The sequence below is a fragment of the Phaseolus vulgaris genome, chromosome 11 (assembly GCF_000499845.2).
Source record: "Phaseolus vulgaris cultivar G19833 chromosome 11, P. vulgaris v2.0, whole genome shotgun sequence".
Classification (NCBI taxonomy): domain Eukaryota; kingdom Viridiplantae; phylum Streptophyta; class Magnoliopsida; order Fabales; family Fabaceae; genus Phaseolus; species Phaseolus vulgaris.
Window position 1 is genome coordinate 5,893,522 of NC_023749.2, and position 24,784 is coordinate 5,918,305.

General features: G+C 31.7%; 3 protein-coding genes across 3 annotated transcripts; 1 reads left to right on the forward strand and 2 right to left on the reverse strand.

Moving 5' to 3' along the window:
• Window positions 1–1,493: 1,493 nt before the first annotated feature.
• On the forward strand, window positions 1,494–6,259 carry LOC137805897 (uncharacterized). The gene is made up of 11 exons (XM_068605810.1): window positions 1,494–1,913; window positions 2,015–2,099; window positions 2,456–2,652; window positions 4,159–4,241; window positions 4,647–4,692; window positions 4,801–4,857; window positions 4,970–5,024; window positions 5,112–5,212; window positions 5,331–5,394; window positions 5,491–5,624; window positions 5,939–6,259. Exons 1-11 carry the CDS (start codon window positions 1,833–1,835, stop codon window positions 6,110–6,112), a joined length of 1,077 nt encoding a protein of 358 aa, XP_068461911.1. The 5' UTR covers window positions 1,494–1,832; the 3' UTR covers window positions 6,113–6,259.
• A 311-nt stretch (window positions 6,260–6,570) lies between these two features.
• On the reverse strand, window positions 6,571–10,700 carry LOC137806001 (THO complex subunit 4B-like). The gene is made up of 6 exons (XM_068605912.1): window positions 10,367–10,700; window positions 10,117–10,269; window positions 8,240–8,308; window positions 8,017–8,156; window positions 7,181–7,741; window positions 6,571–6,991 (listed from the first exon to the last, which is right to left on the reverse strand). The coding sequence occupies exons 1-5, from the start codon at window positions 10,532–10,534 to the stop codon at window positions 7,567–7,569; spliced, it is 705 nt and encodes a 234-aa protein (XP_068462013.1). The 5' UTR covers window positions 10,535–10,700; the 3' UTR covers window positions 6,571–6,991; window positions 7,181–7,566.
• A 3,626-nt stretch (window positions 10,701–14,326) lies between these two features.
• LOC137822392 (probable histone H2B.1) lies at window positions 14,327–15,050 on the reverse strand. The gene has a single exon (XM_068627304.1). It carries the CDS (start codon window positions 14,961–14,963, stop codon window positions 14,520–14,522), a length of 444 nt encoding a protein of 147 aa, XP_068483405.1. The 5' UTR covers window positions 14,964–15,050; the 3' UTR covers window positions 14,327–14,519.
• Window positions 15,051–24,784: the final 9,734 nt, after the last annotated feature.

A 24,784-nucleotide genomic window follows, 5' to 3' on the forward strand; every position in this document is an offset into this window, starting at 1 on the left:
TTTTTTTAATTATACTATTTTGTCAATTGTCGTGTAAAATTGCACCTGTTAAAAAATCCTAGTAATAAAGTTGTGATTGACTACAAAGAAACTTAGTTTTTATATGTCAGTAAATCCTAATTCTGACTTTTGGTGTCATTTAATATTCATGCTTTTTTTGGTCAAAGCTTACTTTGGTATTGCTATTGAACATTTTATCTGGGTTCGGTGATTATTGAACGTTTGACCTGCATTTAATGGACCACAAATGAAAAGAGAAAGTTAGGTTATTAGTGTTTAGTTAGTATATAAACACGCCTGAAATACAGCCTAACATAGGGGGAAAAACCTTTAGTTTGTTAAAACAAAATTTCAATATAGCATGACTATACATTTCATGTATTTATTTTCCTTTTTCACTAATTTCCAACCAGTTCCTTACATTAAAAAAAAGATAAATACTAAGAATATTATTTCATGAATAAGTTACGATATTTTAATTTCTAATTTGAAATTTCATCAATGAATAACAACATGAATCAAGAATTTGAAAGTGCATAACCTCGTAATGAATGCCGACACTCATTCAGAATTTAAAAGTAAAAATCCTTGTTACAAATGTTTTCTTATTTGCAAAAATAATTAGCTTAGTATTGGCATTGGATGGTAGTTTTATTAATTCTCTCTATATTATTAGAATATGGTGTAAAACTTTTTTATTGTTTTAATTAATTTCATAAAAAATAATTTTTTTTGTCACCCTGATTACTCTAAAATACTTACCAATTTTATTAATAACTAATTCATACAGAAAATAACTCATTTAATTGGATCTCACATTTCAATCACATCTATTTCATCAACAAAGCTAACCTTGAAATCTTCAAGGAATGAGAATTAAATACCACTTCAACCTAAGCATATTTTAAAGTGGAACTGTCTCTATTTTTTAACTTGTTAAAAAAAAGTTCATCAACAAATAAAATCATATTTCTTTTATCTTAATTTTTTATACCTTATATTTTTAATTGACTATCTCTTTTTATTTAAATTTTTTATTTTATTTATGAATTAAAATATAAATTAGTAAAAAATTTTAAAAAATGAGAAATTAGTAAATTTATAAAAAATGAATTTTCGTATTTAGTGAATTTTAATTAACTTCAAATTAACTATTAATATTTTTTTACATTCTCACTCTTCAGACCAATTGAATCGTGACCTATTTCAATCCAACAATTAAATTAAGGAAAGAAAGTGTTGTTTTCGAGTCGTCCCATTCACCATGTCACCGTTGAGTTGACAATACAATAAAAGACACATCCATTTGAGTAAAAAATTAACATCGAAAAACAGAATATGATATACTAATCTCCATTCCACGCCACCTCAGCCTCAGATTCTTTCGTTATCCAAAACACCGCGCCATGCCACCGCATCAATTCATTTATAATAATAATAAAAAAACAAAAAAAAAACCCTTTCACTTGTGCCTTCGTGTTACTCCATCTAACGGCCACGCTTCAATCATGTCGTTTCTCTTTTCAACCTTCGTTTCCCATTCCTTCATTCACCTTCTTTTGCACGTTACTTTCTACGCTCTTCGTTTCCAAAACAACCAACAAAGAGAGCTAAGCCAAGCGGTTGCGTTCGTTTCTTGGGATAAATAACTCTCCCAAACCAATCTCTCTCTCTCTCTCTCTCCGCTAGATTTAAATCTTAATTTAATTTCTTTTTTCATTTCTCTTCCGTTTCGAACAATCTAGAGAAATGGCGAAGCCGCGTCTGGATCGGGATTAGGGCGCTAGGGTTTTGGTCGCTGCCTCCGATCCTGATTCGGATTCCGATCGGAAATGTCCGAACCTCATTCAACGCCCCGAACCTCCGCCTACCTCGAAGCGCTCTCTCAGGCGATCCACAAGAAGCTTCAGAAGGTTCGTTTTATTATAGTTTCTCCCTCCTTTTACTGTAGCGAAGTGGAACGAACGAGTAATTTAATATTAGCTTTGTGTGTGTGATGATGAATGTGGTGCAGGCGTTGGCTAATTCGTCGCAGAGGCGCAATTTGTTGCAGGAGCTGTTTGCGGACATAGCTTTAGAAGTCGATGACCGAGCCAAAGGTATTATAACAATGCGTTATTTTAATCTGTTGACTTTCGTTGAAGGTTAGCTAGCGTATATGTGGCTAGGAAAGTAGGATTATAATGTCTTGTTAACATAATTAGGTATTCTGTTATTTTATGGTGCTCTTTGGTTGCAATTTATGCTTGATCACCTGTGATTGGGAATTCTTGGAACTCGTGAGAATGGAATTCACAACTACAATGCGGATATTTGAGTTCAGATAATGTGTTGGGAACTTCTTCTTTTTCCTTCTTAGAAGGGGGGGGGGGGGGGGGGGGGGGGGATGTATGTGATCTTTTATTTGTCAAACAAGAGTTACAGAGTGCATGTTTTCCAATTTTCAAATTAACAGATGTAATTCTCAACAAGGAAGAAGATGACCTTTCTCCCGCAGAGGATATTAATGATGGTCCTTTATGCTTCTACGATGTGCTTGCTGATTATTTTGTGAGTGTGTCTGAGAGCGGAAAACCTATCCTTGACTTAATTGTTCAACTTTGGAGCCAATCGTTTGCTTCACATATCTTTGCCCTCCTGTTTCACAAATGGGTATGTAAGTTTGTGTCTGCATTTGTCTTATTTCGTTCTTGATGACGCTTTTTCCTACATGTGTTGTATGATCTCTCATCACTGGTTTTAAGTTACAGTATTCACATTAAAATAAAGAAATGAACGAGTTACTTCCTTACTCAAGTAGTTTTCCCAGTCTGGATTCTATTACTCTAGTTCTCACTTGCTCACTCTATTATTTTGTTCTTTCTTTGTTGTTTTTCATATAATTCCTAATAGTTGCATTCTCGTTGACTAGTCAAGACCATTTTGCTGAAATTCGATCATGATAACAGTTTTATGCTAAAGGAAAATGTTTAAAAATTCAAAAAGTCATAGAATAACATAACATATAAAAGTCAAATTAAATAAATTATATGTTCATTTATTGAACAATCATATACCATAATAATAATAATAACAATAACCTAGAACAATAGCAAAAAGCTACTTGGATGTTGAAAAAGGTTTGGAATTGGAATTGAGAACTTTACCACTGTAAAGATTTGAGAAAAATCTGAATGGTAAACATTAATGATAATAATAGATATTTGAGCTGGCAATGATGTTTAAATATCTTAAAAATAGAAATCAGCAGCTGCTTGAGACTTGTGCGAAATAATTGTCTAAGCTGAACGGTCATTAACAGGAAAAAAATAGTATCTGTTCTTGGGAGTCCATACTTTAGGCAATTTAGTTAGCATTCATAATTCATTGTTTGCAAGGCAAAAATGTCGGACCACTTTTTAATAAGAAAAAAGATTCTATATTCCATGGTCAGTCATATTTTGAACTTGTATTTTCCTGTTCGAAATCATATAAGCCTCTCTTTTGTAATCTCTAAAATGAAAATTATTCTTTTTTATTTCGTGATCAAATATAGGACCTTCTTGTATATAGTTGAAAACTCTTATTAGTCCATGCTATTGTTCTGTATTTCATTGATACTACCAACCAGTTCTATCAGGTGCCTTTCTGACAAATTTGAACATTTATAATTTATGTATGTGAGATTCTGAAGCGTGCTCATTTTCTGTGCAACTGTTCAGAGTGACTGCTATTTCTGTTTTCAGTTGGTCAAAGGAATATATAAACATTTGGTGTATATCCCATTTTTCATTAATGTACTATGATTTCTTCTTGTTTACTTAATACATGTCCCTGATTTCTAAAACTAATACTTTCCCTGATGTCAGACTCACATTTCTTTTGTACAGTGAGCTATTTGATAAAATCTGTTTGTCAAACCTTAATGGATTCTGCAGCAGGTCTTAGATTTAATCTTTTAGAATGCAATACAATATGTAGCATAAATATTTAATTATTTATCCAATACAAGTGAAATTATGTGGCTTTATTTGTGTGTGTCTGTGTAGAATATAAATATAATTTGTTAATTATTTAATAATTATGAAGGATAAAATTACAGTTATTCACAAACTAATTTATCATATTATATTATTTCGATCTTTGTACAAACATATTTAACTTCGTAACTTTTTGCAGTTATTTGAATTTCATCTTGATAATCCAGAAGTGCTCCTCCGGTATTCATCTGCTCTGGTTCAAGGTGCCACAAATGTTTTCTGGTATGAATATAGGCTGTTATAAAAGAAAACTTTACTTAATTGGTTTTTGCCAAAACCAAGCTTGGATTTGGATTGACTGGTTGTTTGTAGTAGTTACAATTGTATTGACTCTCATTACTATTCCTGGGCAAAATATATGAACTAACTTTCATGTTCTGTTCCCCCTCTAATTGGGAAGAAGAATATTTCTGAGTCCTCTTCATGATTTTTTCATTTAAATTTTTTTTTTTTCACCTGATGTTTCCATGCCATTTCCATAGCAATCCATTCAAGCATATCCCCTCCATAAAAAAACAGAAAGTAATATAAAATATTATTAATTATTAAGATTGTGTCCATCGGCATGCCATGCTCAAATTTAATCTGGGATCATACTGCAATAATATTTTTCAAAACCATGTGCAGGATTGACATTCAAACAAATACAAGGCGTTTCCAGTCTTTATTCTGTGTAAGAGTCCAATCTAATGTTTGTTTTCACTGATATGGATCATCTGACTAATGTTTTGTTCCTTTTCCCAATTCTTTTGCATATTCCTTGTGTTTCCCTCAAGTTCAGTACCTTCTGCAAGATGTTGCATTAAACCACACTCGATTGAATAAAATTCCTTTCCAGGTCAGATTAACCCCATAAGTTATAGTTTTGTTTGTTGGAACCTTGAATTACTAAATTAATGTTTCTAGCAATTGACATTTTGAAAATTCTGTATTTTTCACCATATTATCAGGCTCAGCGTGATGTGTATCTCTTGCTCTCAAGGTTCATTCTATTTTACAATAAAGGTAAACATACGTTTGGGGCAGTGGATTACTGGCTATGATTGACTATGTACTAGCCTGTTAAAATACAATTTTTTTTTTTTTTTGCAGCTGACAAAATAGATAGCTTCTTGAAACAATGTCCTGCTTTCCCCACTGCTTTCCTAATTGGTGGTCCAGCAGATATATTTGTTACTGAACTCACTGATCAGGTACGTTTGAATTACAATTTACCATTTCATGATTAAGAGCCTTATCCTCTATTTCACATGAAGAGATGAAGATGTTACCCTTAATGTTGGTTTGATTATTTTTCTCGTCACTTATCAGCTTCAAAAGCTAAAGGTGGAACCAGTGCTGCTTCATTACTTTTCAGAAATTAGGGTCCTTCAGGGTACTATATCAACTATACAGATGCAATATTTGGACAGGGACCATTAGTATATCGTCCTGATTTAGCTATGCCGTTTTTTTTATGCTAATGACACAGGTATGGAATTGAGAATGACTACTAGTACAAGATTAAAAACTTGTTTGTATAGCTTTACTTCTCCTGGTGGTCCAATGTATCCCACGAGAGCCGTTCGTCATGCAGCTTGGGAATCATTAGACTTACTTTTTCCGGTTAGTACTCGTACTTGAACCATTGCAAGGGTTTCGTTCTTTATTTCCCCTAAATAATGCATGCGGATTATTAATTTTAGTTGTCGGAACGAGTTCACGGTAGCCAAAAGAAAGATACTCTAGTAACTAAAGGATTTGACTTTTGATTATAAGTTTATAAGTCTTGTTGAACAGGTACATAATATGATTAATAAGTGGTTCAAAATTGTTTAAGCTGCCAATACATTAATAATACAGTTCTTTTATTAAATTTTTTTCCTCTTTGGTTATTTAACTGAGTTCCTAAACATGGCAAATTACCGTGTTACATACAGGTGGGACGTTATCCGCGGCATCTTATTAGTTTGTTCTTCAGGCTGCTTTATCCTTGGTATTGGCCCTCTTCCTGTTGGAATTTCGTCATTTCTTGTGTTAAGACCATTTTCTACTCCTTGCTCGGGTTTATATTTTCAACGTGGGATAGGATTGCCAAGCCAAAATCGCAATAAATTCCTGTCTGTACAGATTGTCAAGCCATCGTTTGCGTAGCTCCTTTGACTTTTCTTCCTTCTTTCGTCATTAGTGAAGTTGTGTGCAATCAAACTTGCTAATGTTTTGTATATTTTGTTATTGTCCAAGTTAAGAATTTTTAGTTATATAGCGTTAAGTTGAAGGAGAAAAAGACTGCAATCATTTAGCAAAAATATATCAAAATTAGTAAAATTATTAAGTGAGACTGAAAATTTATCAATTTTAGTGTATTATTAACCCGAAAATCATCCTTAATTAAAGTAGATTGAAGCACGAATTTTTGAAAAAGGACGAACAATTTTAACTAAATAAAACCAGCACGTTTTCCATACAATGACATTAATATTATAAAGTATTATGACTGATCTAGAGCGCAGAATTTGTTCATTTACTTGCATACACAACGTTGTTTCCAAAAGTATAAAAGCACTGCAAAGACACCAAAATAGAGATTAATTCATTCGCCAGTTACAGGTCAACCATAAAAAACAACGTTAAAGCCGCGCACAAGCTGGTCTCCCAATGAAAAACTGTTCTTAAACGTATTAGTGGATAATCGTCACACTATGTTAAATGAATTAACACCACCCTTTCCCACGGATACCAATGCCTATCATGTTAAAAAGAATTTCTAACTACCAGGAAAATGGCCGAGCACGTCATTGTAACCAGCACTGACATTTCTCACAGATTCAGTACTGGTAAAGAACGGTCACAGCCGATGTAAATTTTACAACAGACAAGAGATGAGATTACCGACTCCTACAGCAAATCCCTAGCATGGAGTGCTATCTTCATCTGTAGACTTGTACCGCCAAGTGCAACCAGCCGATGAAGTCAAATGGGATTCCATCTCACTATATAATCAAGCCAAATTTACCAGACAGTCAGAAAAGATGTTCTCAACTATAATAAGTAGAACATATAAAGATGACAAACCTCAACGGCTACACTAAACAAATATAGCAAAGGGCAAGGTTATATAATAATAGAGATCACATGACTCTTTCCTAGGGAGAGAGGGTAAGAAAAGGCAAGGAATCTACCTTATTTGAAGATTCCACTGTATTGGTATGGTTTAACCAAAACAACAAAGCAACTGTGGGTCAAATCTGCAGCCTCCCATATTTTGTAGCGGCCAAATATTTCTGTGTATTGATAGACGAGATCATGGTTCCCACTTTCCATAATACACTAGTTAAAATAAATTAATGCCAAGGAGAGGATGCTGACTCCTGTTTCGTGATCCATATTTCATACCCAAGGAAAAGGAATAATAGGCAACAGAAGCCCAAACTCAACGGATCAAGTCTAAAAGTTTTCACTAAAGAAGTCCATTCCCTTTCCCCTAATAATTAGGGCATAGCAAAATAAATAGTGTTCCATCAACAAGCCCCTAATAACCATAGAAAATTAAAACATGGCAATTCCTTCAGTTCAATTGCATTGCCTCGGCGTGATACTTCTCCAGATCAGCATCCAGATCATCTGCAGATAATTTATCGTCACGTCTTCCTCCACCGTGACCTCTTCCTTGACCTCGATCCCTTTGCATGCCTTGCCCCCTTCCTCCTGGCTTTCTTAATGCCCCATTTCTTCCTTGTCCACTGAGTCAGTTCAATAGCACATATGATCATCTTAACAATAAAAAAAAGACAACCTCTTAACATAAACTAATTGGAAACATCAGAAAACATAAATCAGTTTTCTAGGGAGTTAAAATGAAATAAATTTGAAATCCTTGATATATACACATTGAAACCCAGTAAAATTTAGAAAAAAATGCCAAATCAAAAAACAGAGGATACAAAAAGGTTCACAACTCCAAAAATGAAATCAAATAACAGATTATTAAGGAACAAAATCATAAGAAAGAGTATACCTTCGAGGAACACCAGGGGTAGAAATGTTTGCTCCCGCAATCTCTATCTTCATTGGTTTGCCATCTAATTGAACATTGTTGTATCTCTTCACAGCAGCTACAGCATCAGCTCGTCGTGAAAATACTACTTCTGCTGTACCCTATGAAAAAAAGTTTTTCTAAACTACTGCAATACAGAACAAATTGATGAGAAGGACCACATTATGCCAACAGAATAAGATACCTTCGATCTTCCACTCCTGTCGTAATGAACCCCGTGCCGTTTCATGTCACCAACTTCAGAAAACAATTCCTGGAGAGTACAAAATTGAATTTCAATCTTTGACTGTAAAACAGTAAAACTGCAAACATCTTTGTTTGTAAGAATATAAGATTGCAATTAATATTTGCATTTTTTTCATGATAAAGCAGTCAGCTAGGCATATTTAGGTTTCTGGGCAGTATATAGGCAGATCATACCAAGGGCTGTTTCAAAGAGTAGGGGTATTGCAAGGAGGGGTAAGAAAGTTTATTACTTTTATGAGTTGTGTAAGGTTTATAACAACACTAAATAAAAGATTAAGACATTAAAATTATATTAATCTATTATTTCAAAGAAATGTCAAAGAAGAAGAAAAAATATATATATTTAGTTCTTCCTTCCCTTTTTCTCCAAAATCCATTACACTTAGACTAGGTGCTAGAACGTATAAGCACCTCTTGGTGCATTAAGAATTCCTATATAATTAAAGTAAAACATGTAATTAGCACCTTAAAGTAAAACAATAAAAAAATTGAAAACCAAGACATTTAACTTGATAAGTGATAATTAACTACCAAGGAGTGAAATAGAATGAAATGGAATTAACTTTTAGACCTAGTAGTTATTAACTTATTACATATACGCCACCAGAAAGTTCCAGCAAAACTCTTCCAAACACTCCTTATAGTCCTGACTACAGGCGCCTATGCAATGTTGGGGACAATATCAGGCGAACTTAAATTTAAATCAATAATGATAGTCTGTAACTCTATCTCTGTCTTCTTTCCTTTTTGCCCCTTCAAAGCCATAGTTTAATTAAAATCCCTTTTCTCTATTCTATACTGCAATTTAATTGACTCCTTAATAAAGGTAAGGTTTCATGCCTATAAGGTTGTAAAGGCCAAAAAGTGCTCTTGGGCATTAAGGGTTTTTAATTGTTCAAGTGGTTTTGAAGGAAATAAAAAGGAAGAATTTGGTGTCTGCTTTTTAAGGTATTCCAAGGCGAAAAGTTGTCTTAAACATTGGTTTATTTTAAAGAACGTCATTAACAATAGAATCTGAAAAATGTAAAATATTTTATTTTTTGCACTGCTTTTCCTGTTCCATATAAATTAATTGCTCCAGGATAACATTTTCATTGTAAATAAACTATTAATAAGTTTAATTTCCTAGATACTCCCGGAGAGTGACAACTAGTTATTAAACATTCTATTTCAATCCTTGGTATTTAATTATCACTTATCAAGTTAAATGTCTTGGTTTTCAAATTTTTTTATTGTTACTGATAAGGTGCTAATGTCATGTTTTACTTTAATTATATAGGAATTCTTAATGCACCAAGAGGTGCTTTAAGTTTACAAGTTAATCAACTAACAGACGTAAAAATTTACAAGTTGTCCCCGAAAAAAGAGCCTGAAAAGACACTGATTAGAAAAAAATGATTTAGGAAAAACTAGAACCAAAGCCTCTCTAGGGAAATTGGCAAAATTAAGTGACTATTTTTCTAAAATAAGTTGAACAGTGCTAAGCAGTTAATTTATCCTTTTAGTCAAACACATCACAATAACACAATTATCAAAATAAATTCCAAAATGAGTAGCTACGGTATGAAAACCCAAGAGAGCAAAAGAAATAGGAAGCAAAAAAGAGTAGGTACTTCTGACTTTTTTACATACAGCTAGAGTCCTAATAACAAAGCTACTTGCGCAAACATACACTTCATAGTTTACATCCACCACCCGGTCCATCCCTACTTTCTTAATCCGTAAAAAAAAAAGGAGTCGTCTAAACTATGCAAACACTACGGACAATAGAGACCAAGGATTTCTAACAAACTGCCAGAGGAACGAAATTTTTACCTTAATATCGTCATTGGAAACACCATAATCCAAGTTAGAAATGAAAAGTTTGGTCCCAGTTTCAATAGAAGACGCAAAACCACCTCGAGCAGAGTACCCCGCCGCAGCCACGTACTGATCTGCGTATAAATTGTGCTTCCAAGTCGCGTCGGCCTAAAACCAACGATCAATTAAATCCAACGTATAATTAGGGTTTGAACCATGAAATCGAAATTAAAAACAAAAGATAGGGAAAGTAAGAGGTACATACGTTGGCGGCGGCATAAGGAGCGGCGCGGTTGGCAACACGGCTGGGGAAGCGGCGTGAAGGTCCGGGTCCGGATCCGGATGATCGGTTCTGACCACGGAAGTTTCCGGATCCAGATTTCTTGTTGTTCTTGATTATGTCATCGAGAGTCAAATCCAGGGCTGCATACATGTTTATAGAGTCAGGTTTAGGTTTTGGAACAGATCCCGTGAGAATGAGAGAAGCTTAGGGTTTAGTCGAGTGAGAGAGAAAGAGAGAGGAGATAAAGGTTGTTGATCCCGGGGTATTCAGAGCCACTGCCTCTGATTGGGTCTTGCAGTTTTTCTTTATGGATCATGAATAATAATGGATATAATAATATTTTAAATTAAAAAATAAAACAAATATAATTAAAATAATAATTTATTAGATTATTAAGTGAATATTTTTTACTCTTTACCATATCTCAGAATAATTCCAAAATCTATATCTTAAATTGTTGATTATTTATGAATCAGTATTCGTAATTTAGATTAGGAACTGGGAATCAGTATTTGTAGGTTATGTTCTAGAATTAAAGATTTATGCATATATGATACATGAGTACGAAATCTTTACTTATAAAGGATATATAAAGGGATTTCTTATTATAATATTTTTTTTATATAAATTTTTTTCAATTTTACTTTTATTTAATATATTTTATTTTATTATTATAATATAATATTTTATTATTTCATATGAATTACTTAAAAAATAAAATTATTTTTTAATTTAATACTAATGTACAAACGTTTCTACACTAAATCTCACATATCAAATAAAATAACTTTCATTCTCAATCACTTTTTTCACCTCATTTCAAGCAATTATATTTTTTGGTAAAACCATTATACTTTTGTATATACCATCAAGTCAATCTTAACTTTAACGTGATCAACATCTCACTTTCCCATCACAAAAATGTCAATGGAAGAAACGAAACAACTTGAAGAAGAAGAAATACTCAAATCGGAAAAGGAAAAAAAAATATTGTTTAATCAATTTATCAATGTTATGGGTGACAATGCAAGCAGGCGCGAGCAGGCCCATTCCGCATAGGCTTGCCCCACATTTGACCCATAAAATGCATATCGGGTTGGTCCGTCCCGTGCAAGGAGTGCATACTCATTTCATTGACACGCACCGTATAAGAGCTAAATCGCAGGTCAGCCTGCATAAGAAATTTTTATTTTTTTTAATTAAAGTTTCATTAATTATAAAAAAACTTATTCGTACTACTGAAAATTAAAATTTTACTCATATTTCAATTAATTCAATTAAGATAAAAAATATAAATTAAGTATGAGGGTTGTTAAAAGGTTTGATTAAAAATAATTAAAGTTAGATGCAAATCAAAAGAATATCTTATCAAAGTTTTTTCATTTTCTGTTTGGTGTTTGAATCTCCTGATTTGAATGTACTTATTTATTTAGGTTGGTGCGACTCTATTCGAATCATGATCGTTAGTTTTGAAAGATAACAAACACATAAAGTCTATTATGAGATATTTTTTTTAGATTAATAATAATAATTTACATAATAAACATAGCAATTAATTTTCATATAATATTTTTTAAATGATTTTGTATTTATAAATTTTGAATTACAGTGTTTAATAATTATTCAAACTAATTATTTTTTTTCCATTACATGAGTTAGATTATCTGATTCTTATTTATTTATTTTTATTTTTAATAAAAAAAATTAACTTCATGAAATGATTAATTCGATTTTTTATTGAAAAATTTAATAAAAATCAAATTAAACCTATTCGTGAATATTTATATAAGAATATTTTTTTATACAGAGATTTGTGAATAAGCAATTACAAAAAATATTAATAAATTATCATACTACAAAATCTCATCCAAATCTTATTAAAAAAAATTAATTGATTACGAATTGGAATCACGATCATATCATCTTGAAAGATAACAAACACAGTCTTTTATGAGATACTATTTTTAGATTAATAATAATAATAATTTCCATAATAAGCATAGTCATTAATTTTTATATAATATTTTTTAAAATGATTTGTATTTATAAATTTTAAAATTAAGTATTTAATAATTATTTAGACTAATTGTTTGTTTCGGTAAGATTTTGTACAAAAATTTCATTAAAATAATTCTTATTTATTTATTTTTTATTACTGATAAAAAAAATTAACTCATTTAAATGATTAAAATACAATATAACATTTTTTTTAGTACATTAAATTTATTTTTTTAAAATAAAATTAAAAAATGTCGCACTACAATAATAAATGAATGGAGTATTTTTTTTTTTTACAAACACAATAAAATAATTATTTTTTTTATTTATGCAGGTTAAGGGGCAATTTGTCCCACCCTATTGTTGGCCCGTGCAGATTGTGAATTATACGGGACGGACATAAACGAGTCAACAGAATAGATTAGTAAGTTTGTTCTGCATTTTTTGGTAGCGGACTAAGAACCAGTCCACATGGTCCGTCTCGCATTTTCATCAGTAAATATAACAATTGGGATGTCCTAGCTTCTAAATATTTTAGAATTCCCTATATAATAATAAAAATTTAAATTATAAGAATTTTCAATTTAGTTTTACAACACATTTCATTTTATTTTTGTAAATATTAACACATAAATTATTGATAATAAAAAGTAAAAAAAAAACTGATGAAATGTATATGAGTATATTTTGTGTTCTTATATTTACTGTGAGTTCATTATCTCCTTTAGAGTGAAACATCATCAAACTCATATATTTCTCCCCATTTATCAATTTTTCTGTTATATTAATAGTAAAATACAAACTCATTTTCTACCCACTTTTTACTTGTGGTACTCCATTTCAAAATAAATAAATAATTATCTAAAGTTAAAACTCGCTTATAAATGAGTTAATTTGTAAAAGTTAGAATATTAACTTTTCAAAATATAATTAAGTCGTATACAAGCGAACTTTAGTTCATGAAATATTTTATTTTATTATAAATGCTTATGGAAAAAAATTCCAAATGTTCAGTTACTAATTTAGATTATTACATGTCTTAAATGATCGGGTGAACGTGAACTATTAATCCAATACGCATAAAAATCATTTTTATAAAAACTAAAATCACAATATTACTAAAAAAAATAGCTAAACAAGTGCCTAAATTATAATATACTTGTACATAAAAAAAACATTTTATAGTGGCTGAATAACTAATATAAAATGTTATTTTTAATTAATTTAAAATGTATATTATGTTTCAATATATAATTAAATTTAAAAAATCCAAAATTACATTTAAAATATGTAATAGTAACATTCTTATATTAATATACTTTTGGGTAAAATATTAATATAAGAACATTGCTATAACATATATAATTTAATATAAAAGTTAATGAGTATTATTATGAATAAACACAGTTTTTAAAGATTTCTGCTTTAAAAACTACAACAAATTATAATGAATTATAATATATGAAATATAATATAATTCTTTTCTTGAATTATACTAGGTATATTTTTCATGACCTAAACATCATTTCTCATTAATTAAAATAACTATAAATTAAAAAGCAAAATGTTGGTGTCAAAAAAATCAAGATAAAACATGAACAATGCTCACTTAGATATTTTTTTTACTATAATGACTATAAATCTGTATTACTTTCTTGCTTAGATTGTACCTTACGAAAAAAGATAATGCGTATCTATAAGATTTAAGCATTTTTTTTCTATTTTCTAAGTATTGTGGATGCAAATTTTTAGGTTGAATATTCTTTAAAATTTCCAAAAATATACACTAATTTCATTTAGACTTTAAATATATTAAAAATTAAATTAGATTGAATAGATAAAATCAATTTACAAAAATAAAATAAGGTCCAAATACTCACAAATATTTCGTTGTAAAACTTCTCAGAACCAAGTTAAAACAAAATTGCAGATCATGTACGAAGATGATTTCAAACACTGGTATTGGATTAATTTAATCATTTCAATACACAAAGGATGTGCCCAATCTCATATCTTCAATTTGAACTAAAATCTAAAAACCTAAGAATTGAAATCTAGCAACAGAACAATAGATCCACCAGATACAGTTAACAAACATAGGGGATCAAGAGCACAGATAAGGACTAAGATAATTTGTTCAAGAACTAGTGAACTTTGTAACGGCCTTGGTACCCTCTGAGACAGCATGTTTGGCTAATTCTCCGGGCAGAACAAGTCTGACCGCAGTCTGGATTTCCCTTGAGGTGATGGTGGGTTTCTTGTTGTAGCGGGCAAGTCTAGAAGATTCCTGGGCAAGCTTCTCGAAGATGTCGTTGATGAAACTGTTCATGATGCCCATGGCCTTGCTGGAGATACCAATGTCAGGGTGAACCTGCTTCAGAACCTTGAAGATGTAGATCTTGTATGTCTCCACATTCTTCTTGTTTCTCTTCTTTTTCTTATCACCACCAGCTCCTCCCTCCTTCGGAAGCTTCTTTCCTGCCTTTGGCTTCTTCTCCGCCGGAGCCTTGTCCCCAACCGTGGACTTCTTCTCCTCCGCCGGCTTCTTCTCCGCTGGCTTCTTCTCTGCCTTTGGTGCCATATCTAGTGCAGAACTTGTGCTCTGTAGAAATTTAGGGTTCAGAATTGGGATTTCAAAAGCTTAGTGGAAAAGCAATTGAAGGTGTGAATGAATTGAGTTTGCAGGGATTGTTAATATAGGGGAAGGTTTTGAGGTTCTGATTGGCTACTGCGCTTTGGCTCGGATCGATGACCTGGCGTTTTGATGAGTCTATTGTTCAACGGCTGAGATGTTCTTTTGGCTTTTCAGTTTTCCTTGGGCGCCTAAATTTATTTTTGTCCCGCTATTACCTTTTGTGATTAAAAAATGAAACTTCCTTATCACAAAACAAGCATTGAGTATATTTTGTTTTACGAGATTTCGTTCCTACGTAATAAAAATATATAACAAAGTTAATAACTATTCTTCTATCAATATTACATATTATTGAATTTTTCCATTATAACAAAATTGCTTTAAATAAATATTATCTAATTTTATTATCCTCCCAAATATTATATTTTTATGATAAATTATTTTCCTTTTAAATGTACATATTAAGAAGCAAAATATTTTCCTTTTAAATGTAGTAAATTAGGCTTTAAAATGAACAAAAATAATAGTTTTCCGAGACGTGAGTAATCACTGTCCATAAGAACTTATCCGCAGTGTATTGCGTAAGTCTCCAATGATACAATAGGAACTTTCTAGAAATTTTTGAAGATCAGAACTAGCAAGTTTCTCGAGTAATACCCAAATAGAACCCATAAATATTATAATAATAAAGTAATGAGGAGAGAGAAATTGAAAAGGAAAAATGGAGAAGGAAGAAGATGGTGAACGGAGAGTTTGAAGAAGATGAAGAAGTGAGTGTGTGAGATGCGTTTTCTGAAGCAAATGGGATGCAGTATTTATAGATGGAGAAAACACACTGCCACATCTTCAAACCCTGAAGGAGCGGTCATGGCCACCGGAGGTGGAGGAAGACCCGCGGGAATGGAGGAGCTAACCACCCATGAATCTCGCAACGTTCTCCAACGTTCTTAAGATTCCACATGACCTGCAGAGTGAAGGCGTGAGCGTTCCCAGAGGTGCGGCTACAATTCAGGGTGGAAGGGGCAACGTCGCATGATCACCTTGGAGTAGATCTAGTCTTCCCCAAACCTCCGCGATCTCCTCCAACGTCACTGAAGAATTTTAGGGTTTGACTACTTACTCTGTTTTCCGTTTCGCAAAAACGCACTCTATTTTTTGTTTTGCAATATATACAGTTTTACAAAAATCCCCCACATATTGCAAAAGATAAAACATATAGATAAAGAAAGAAAACTTTTGGGTTCATCTAAGATGTAATGCATCAGAGCTGGTATAACAAACTATATGAACCAGTCTTAGATTGATGAATTTAACACATAGTGTAGTTGGTATAGCAAACTATATGAACCAAGACACTTCGTATGTGTTAGAGGTTTTTCAATCACAATACACCCCCACATTACTTGTTGTTATCGCTGTGTTGCGTCACTAGGCCATGCGCGTGCCCGGTATTCATGAGTACTATAGATATCTTGCCAAGATCTCATGCAAGCGGCCCCAATTGACACTCATATAGGTGATTTCATCAAGTGTATGCTGCAAATTATACACCACCCATAAGGGATATGAAAATCATTAAAACTTTGTAAATCATTAAAACTCTTTTACCTCTGAATTTTAACCACAAAGTTTATCCTCTCGATAATGCAGTATCTAGCACTTTCACACACACCATAGGAATGGACAAAAATGATTTTAAACCAATATCAATGCTAGCAGAAGTAACAAGTGACTTGTTTTTACCCATATGAACCTTATTCATGGGATCTCCAATCACAAAGGTTGGGTTTCCATCACTTGTTTGTTTGCAAGTTGCTTAAGTCCCATTCCCCTCGATGTTTCTAAAATCATTTTTCTCCCTAGGGGTTTAGTCAGAGGATCTGCTAGATTCCGATCTGACTTGACATAGTCAATAGAAATTGTTCCACTCTTTAAACAGCTGTTTCACCAAATTATGTCTCAATTGTATATGTCTATTCTTTCCATTGTAGCTTTTATTTTTAGCTATAGCTGTTGTCGATTGGCAATCACAATGCATTGATACAGATGGGGTTGGTTTCATTCCTAAAGGAATGTTTGCTAAGAAGTTTTTCAACCACTCAGCTTCATTACCTGCCATTTCTAGAGCAACAAACTCAGATTCCATTGTTGATCTTGCAATAATAGTTTGTCTAGCTGATCTCCATGTAACTGCACCACGCCCAAGTGTAAATACATAACCACTAGTGGATTTTGTCTCATCTGAATCAGAGATCCAGTTAGCATCATTGTACCCTTTTAGCACAACGGGAAATCCACTATATTCAATGGCATAATCCATTGAACCTCTCAAATATTTCATGAGTCTCGCAAGTGCATCCCAATGATCCTGACTAAGACATTGAGTGTATCTACTCAATCTACCTACTGCATAAGCAATATTTGGTCTAGAAAAGCTCATTAAATGCAATAAGCTCTCAATTATCTGGGCATACTAAGTTTGAGAAATAAATTCTTCTTTGTTCTTCTTTAATTTAGAATTAGCATCATAAGGGGTACTCACTCACTTAAAGTCATAGTAACCAAACTTCTTAAGAAGTTTCTCAGTGTATTTTTCTTGGGATGGTAATATACTATATCCCTTCCTTATGATTTTAACTCCTATAATCACACTTGCTTCCCCCATGTCTTTCATCTCAAACTTAGATCCAAGAAACAATTTTGTTTTAAAAACTATATCATTGCATGTACCAAAAATTAGCATGTCATCTACATACAAACATATAATGACATATTCACCATTTTCAGATCTATAATACACACATTTATCAACATCATTGATAGAAAAATCTTCACAAAGTAAAACATTATTAAGTTTTTCATGCCATTGTTTTGGTGCTTGTTTCAAACCATACAAAGATTTTAAAAGTTTGCATACTTTTTTCTTTTGACCTGGAACTACACATCCTTCAGGTTGAGTCATATAAATTTCCTCTTTTAATTCTCCATTTAGAAAAGTTGTTTTAACATCCATTTGGTGAATCACTACCTTATGGATAGATGTTAAGGCTAGCAATACACAGATAGAGGAAATCCTAGTAACAGGTGCAAAAGTATCAAAGTAATCTATGTTATGTTTTTTAGTAAAACCTTTAGCAACTAATCTTGCCTTATATTTCTCTATGGATCCATCAGGATGGTACTTCTTTTTAAAGATCCACTTACAACCAATGGGTTTTGCTCCTTTAGGCAAATCTACTAAGGTCCACATATTATTTTTCTTAATTGAATCAAGCTCAGTTTTAATGGCCTTATCCCAATGTTTAGCATCAGAAGCACTAGTAGCTTCTACAAAACTTATTGGATCATTCTCAACTAGATAAGTATAAAAGTCATCTCTAAAAGATGTTTCCTTTCTTTGTCATTTACTTCTCCTAACATCCTCACTCAAGGTATCACTAGCACTATCTATAGGTTGTTCATATGTACCACTACTCTTTAGAGGAAAGATGTGTTCAAAAAACTCAGCGTTTTTCGTCTCTACTATAGTGTTACGTTCAATTATATCACTATTAAGAACTAGAAACCTATAGGTAGCACTATGTTCTGCATATCCTAAGAACATACAATTAGATGTTTTAGAGCCTATTTTCCTTTTCTTAGGATCAAGTAACATCACTTTAGCTAAACACCCCTCACTCTTAGGTATTTCAGATTAGGTTGATAACATTTCCACAACTCATAGGGTGTTTTACCAGTTTTCCTATGTGGTATCCTATTTTGTAAAAAACACGCAGTAAGCAGATATTCACCCCATAAAATATCAGGAGCATTAGAACTAATAAGCACGACATTCATCATTTCTTTAAGAGTCATATTTTTCCTTTCAGCTACTCCATTAGACTTAGGTGAATACGGTGGAGTTACTTCATGAATAATACCTTCTTTCACACAATAATCATTAAATAAAACATATTCACCACCTCTATCTGATCTAATTTTCTTATTCAGTTGATTTTTTACTTCTGCTTTATAAGTTAAAAACATGTCAAAAGCTTCATCCTTATGTTTAATTAAATACATTTTGGTGTATATAGAAAAATCATTTATAAAAGTTACAAAATAATTTTTACCACCTCTAGATATGGTTTGTTTTAAATCAGCAAGGTCAGTATGAATTAAACCAAGAATTTCAGTTTGACGTTCTACAAAGTGACATGTTTTCTTTGTTATTTTAGATTCTACGCATACATCACATTTACTACTTTGTTTGTCATGCATGTTGATTAATCCTAGTCGTTGCAATTTTATAACATACGAAGAATTCACATGTCCTAATCTAGCATGCCATATATCATACGAGTCAACAATATAAGCATAAGATTTAGATTCATTCATAATTTCATAAATGTTTAATACAAACAGGCCTTGATCACAATATCTCTTTCCCACAAAAACATTGTTTTTTGTCATAACAATCTTATCAAATTCAAATTACACTTTAACCCCAACTTTGCTTAGCAATGCCACAAAGACCAAATTAACTTTAATTGATGGCACATGTAGCACATCATTCTAAGCCAGAGTTTTACCGGATGTGAGCTTCAGAAGAACTTTTCCTTTTCCTATGACAGGAGTTGTCCTGAAGTCACCGAGATATACTTGTTCTTCTCCATCCCCCACACTTGTGTAGGAGGTAAACACATTTATGTTTGCACATATGTGTCTGATAGCCTCATAGTCTACCACCCATTTGCTCACATTTGTCACAAGGTTTACTTGTGAAACGACTAACATAATAGTATCTTCCCCTTCGGGTAGATTTGCCTTAGGAGGATAGTCGTTTTTGGCCCTATGTTTGCACTGAGGTGCATGATGACCTGGTTTTCCACAGACAAAACAATTACCCTTTTTCTTGTAAGTAGGGTTAGTTTCAGTGAGACGAGAGAATTTGTTATTAAGTTTCTTTTTGTGATCAATTTTTTTCTCGTACCTTTTTGGAGTTGGTTTGTCTTCTATCACGTCTGCTTTGACAGACAAAGCTTTGGCCTTTGCAGTAGCGCACTCCTTTCTGTTTGTGTCTTCGATGATGATGTGTGTGATCATATCTGATAGAGACATCTGTTTTTGTTTGTGCTTCAGTTGTTGTTTGTAATTCGTCCAAGATTGCGAGAGCTTTTCGATCAAGAGTTCGGACTTCAATTCATCCGGCAAGGTTATGCTTTCAGTTTTGATATCTTCAATCAACTTGTGATATTCATTTATCTGGATTTTGATGTATTTGCCTTCGATCATCTCCCAGCGGTAGTAGTTTGCAATCACGAACCTTTGTCTGACGATGTCTTCGACAGTATATTTAAGGATAAGAGAATCCCAAATATCTTTTGCATTCTTATAAGAAGCATAAACATCGAACAGATCGTTAGATAACACACTTAGTAAAGTGTGACGACATACCTTATTTGCATGGATCCAATCGTCAACTTGTTTTGCAGTTGTGGTTGAGTCGGGTTTGGAAGTTGTAAGTGCAAGAGCAACTCCGTACATGTCCAATAGGGTGGACACGCGTTCTTGCCAACGTCAGAAGTTCTGAACGGTGAAGACTTCAATTTCGGAGACATTCGGAAATGGTTTCGCAAAAATGGTTTGCGTTGTGGAAACAACATTTGACGATCCCATACCAGTGTTGTTGTTGTTGTTCGTATTTTCAGCCATAAGTCCTTACGATTGTAGTAAATTAGGCTTTAAAACGAACAAAAAAAAATAGTTTTCCAAGGTGTGAGTAATCACTGTTCGTAAGGACTTATCTACGGTGTATTGCGCAAGTCCTCCAGGATACAACAGGAACTTCCCGGAAATTTTCGAGGATCAGAACTAGCAAGTTTCTCTTTAAAAGAGTAATACCCAAATACCGTTCCTTTAGGGTTTGAAGAAGTGAGTGTGAGATGTGTTTTCTGAAGCAAATGGGATGCAGTATTTATAGATGGAGAAAACACACTGCCACATCTTCAAACCCTAAAGGAGCGGTCATGGCCGCCAGAGTGGAGGAAGACCCGCGGGAATGGAGGAGCTAACCACCCACAAATCTCGCAACGTTCTCAAGATTCCACACGACCTGCAGAGCGAAGGTGTGAGCATTCCCAGAGGTGCGGCTACGATTCAGGGTGGAAGGGGCAACGTCGCGCGATCACCTCAGAGCAGATCCAGTCTTCGCCGAACCTCCGCGATCTCCTCCAACGTCATTGAAGAATTTTTGGGTTTGACTACTTACTATGTTTTCCGTTTCGTAAAAATGCACTCTGTTTTTCGTTTTGCAATATATATACAGTTTTACAACATTGTACATATTAAATTATTTTATTTTTGGGAAAATTATTAATTTTTAATTTCATAGTCAACATTTTTCAAATTAAAGAAGGAATATGAGTATGTTTTCTTTGAGGAGGAGTTTCTTAGTTTAACCAAAACTTGATTTAGTGATTAGAATATAAAGTTCTTCTATACACCAATCATAAAATAAAGAAAGGAAAAATAAAATTCGTGCTTTATTTCTCACTAATGAATTGTGATATACTATTTCTCACTAATATGTTGATTTTACAAGAGGAATACGAGGTATTATAAGAATTTTTTTAATTTTGATATATGATGCAAATAAACCACCATTCAATTTTGTATCCTTCTCAGAAATTGAGACTTCTCTGTCTTAATAGACTTACACAACTTATTAAGACTAATTGATGGATGATTGAAACTGTTTTCATAATTTATTGCCCACTCTCCCTCTTTTCTAATTTAGTAACCACGGTTCATGATTTATTTGCATCTTACTTTGAAAAGTTAGAATGAAAGTAAGATATAATGATGAATGGGTAAACAAAAGAAAAAATTATATAAATGATGTAATTTATATCATTATTACAAAAATATGCAAGTTTAGAAAATATTATAGAAATAGAAAATTCGTGTTATAAGGGTATGCTTTCATTCTTCCGAAGTCGTTTTAGGTTTGTTGGTATTTCTTCTAATTAAATAAATGTACTTAAATTGTTATTATTTTTTATGATTTTGGTGAAAATAAATATATAAAAATCGTATTATGTGAAAACGACTTTTTTTAAGGTTTAAAACATGATTAACTTTTTGGAAAAAAGGTATGTGAAATTGTTATACCTGCACATTTTAGTTCAATTTCTTTTTTAATTTGCATAAAATAAAAAAAAAAAAATTGGGTTAAAAACTTGTTGTGGGTAAATTAAAAATATTTTATTATTTTATAAAATATTTTGAAAAGACATGTATGTTTAGAATTTAGGTTGAGATGTTATGGTTCCTTTTGAGCAATCATCTCTTCACAAGCGTATAAAACAAATAGAAATAGATTGTCACGTGGTCTGAGAAAAATTAAAAAAGGTTCTCATCCATTTGCTTCCAATTTCTACCACAGAACAACTAGCTGATATTTATACCAAAACTTTAATCTTTTAAGAATATTTGTTCAAAGCTGAGTCTCATCAATATTTGCTCTCCTAAAGTAGTTATAGAAGGATCCTAATATTAATTGAGTGTATTTTCTAATTATCCGTGGTTTATCTTTATAAAAGAGAATAATTTGGTGTCTTTTCTAATTATTAGTTATTTCTTTATTTCGTCATTGTGTGTTATGATTCTAGTATTTAATTATTGATTATTTTCCTCTTTAGTTAAATCTGGAATGAGTGTACTACTTATATATATATTCAGACCATTTGATTTGATTTAAATAACAAGAAAAAAAAAATATTCATTGTCATATCTTTGACATCCCTTTTACTCTTTTGTTCATCTTTTGTTCTCTTTTATTCATCTATGTTCTATTTCGTAATAAAAATGGCTCTAATACAATATTACAAAGTGGACTTTAAATCTAACTCAACACCATAAAATCGACTCATGTGTGTGAGGTTTGCACCCACTTATATACCGGGGTTGATTTAGGCTTAAAGTCCACTTTATAATAATATTTGAAAAAAATACATATCTCAAAACTATGCATGTGTTTATAGTTAATTTTGTTTAGTTAGAATTAATTGTATTAAACAACATAGAGCAAGATTATTTGTGTTTTTTTTTATTAATTGAAATTTGTGTTAATGTATAAATTGTTAAATTCTCTAATATAAGTATTAATGAAGGTATAAATTATACAATGTATACAAAAATAATAGTAGCTGTATTTATGTTAAAATATTTTTAATTTTTTAAAATACTTTATAAAACAATAAAATATTTTTTAATTTATCCCACAATAAATTTTTAACTCAATTTGTTTAAAAAAATTATCATTTTATGCAAACCGAAGAAAATTGAACTAAAGCCATCACAGGATATGATGACTTCAATGTAGAAAAAATTCAAAAGTTAAAAAAGATTGAACTTTAATCAAAGTCATTTTCACATACTACAACTTCTATATATAAAACCCACCAAATTTGTGAGGGATGATGATAACTTTAGTGCATTTTTTAATCAAAAAGAAAGTTGTCTAAGCCTAACAGAGGAATGAAGTTGTAACCTTTGAGCATCATTTTTTCATTTTTGCAATATTTGTTTAACTTGCCTATTCTAGTAATAATGTAGTAAAATTATAAAAAAAAGGATTTTTTTCGAAACAAAACGTACCAATTGGATATTTTTAATGATGATTTTATTTATTGATAAAAAAATTTATCAGTAAATTCAATTAAAATATCAAAATGTAAATAAAAGTCTTAAAATAAATCAAATATTTAAAAAATTAGGAATTCAATACGAGAATATTGCATAATTTTTATTATTTCTAATACAAAAGAGTTAAACCTGCCAATAATCCGATTTAAATGTTAAGTAATTTCAGTTTTTTTTTTGTATATAATTAAGAGAACATTAATTTTATTTTTCACCTTAGTATAGGTCACACCTGTAATGGTCCATATTAACTCCGGAATTTCAACCCATTCTAACACTTTTATACACACTTGCATTCTACCTTCTCTTTATTTTGCTATTTTCAAGCTATCAAAACTACTTACTTTTCAGTTGTTTTTATTACAAAGTTGTTATGCATTTAACAATTTTTTTTCAAAATTAAAAAAAAATCAAATGTCATCCTTCTCTCATCTTTGAAATATTATATTTTGGTGATCATAAATATTAAATCATTCTAATTGATTGTTTATAATTAAATTTATAGTCAACATCTTTTCAGATTAGGAATAAAATATAGTGATATTATGATTAAAGAAGCTTTTATTTGGTTCTAAAAGTCTAGAAAATTATTGGTTTAGAGAGAAAAATACATTATTCTTCGATAGAAAACCACAATCTAACAAATGAAAAAGAACATTATCTATTTATATAGATGGTTGTACCATCATATTAAATTATTAATCTGACTTGTGTTGGAGTTATTCATCATATTCAAACATCACCAAATCGCTAAGAATATAAGTTGATATTCTCTTTAATGGGTCCAACATTGTCTGACCTCAAAGTCTTACAGCGATGATAATTAATTCATAGCCCCTCAAATGATGTAATTAGGTTTAAAAAGGATAAATTTTAGCTAAAAATTATGGAGTGTTGATCAATTATTTAGATTTAAGGGTGCAGTGAACTAAAGTTTAAAATAAGAAAAACTCTTAATCATGCGTTCAAGTATGACCTCTAAAAAAACAGTTTTCAGTAGATTAAAAGATAAAAATAATTGTTACAGAAAATTAAAAAAATAAAACTTTTATGGATCAAAACCTCAAAACTCAAACCGGGGA

What these genes read in the sequence shown, in the direction of transcription:
- LOC137805897 (XM_068605810.1), top strand. Translation starts at nt 1,833, where the DNA reads ATGTCCGAACCTCATTCAACGCCCCGAACCTCCGCCTACCTCGAAGCG. An exon ending in TCCACAAGAAGCTTCAGAAG is followed by an intron (nt 1,914 to 2,014) that starts GTTCGTTTTATT and finishes AATGTGGTGCAG; the next exon opens with GCGTTGGCTAATTCGTCGCA. An exon ending in AGTCGATGACCGAGCCAAAG is followed by an intron (nt 2,100 to 2,455) that starts GTATTATAACAA and finishes TCAAATTAACAG; the next exon opens with ATGTAATTCTCAACAAGGAA.
- LOC137806001 (XM_068605912.1), bottom strand. Translation starts at nt 10,534, where the DNA reads ATGTATGCAGCCCTGGATTTGACTCTCGATGACATAATCAAGAACAAC. An exon ending in TTTCCAATGACGATATTAAG is followed by an intron (nt 8,309 to 10,116) that starts GTAAAAATTTCG and finishes TGTACTCTCCAG; the next exon opens with GAATTGTTTTCTGAAGTTGG. An exon ending in ACAGGAGTGGAAGATCGAAG is followed by an intron (nt 8,157 to 8,239) that starts GTATCTTATTCT and finishes TTTTTTTCATAG; the next exon opens with GGTACAGCAGAAGTAGTATT.
- LOC137822392 (XM_068627304.1), bottom strand. Translation starts at nt 14,963, where the DNA reads ATGGCACCAAAGGCAGAGAAGAAGCCAGCGGAGAAGAAGCCGGCGGAG.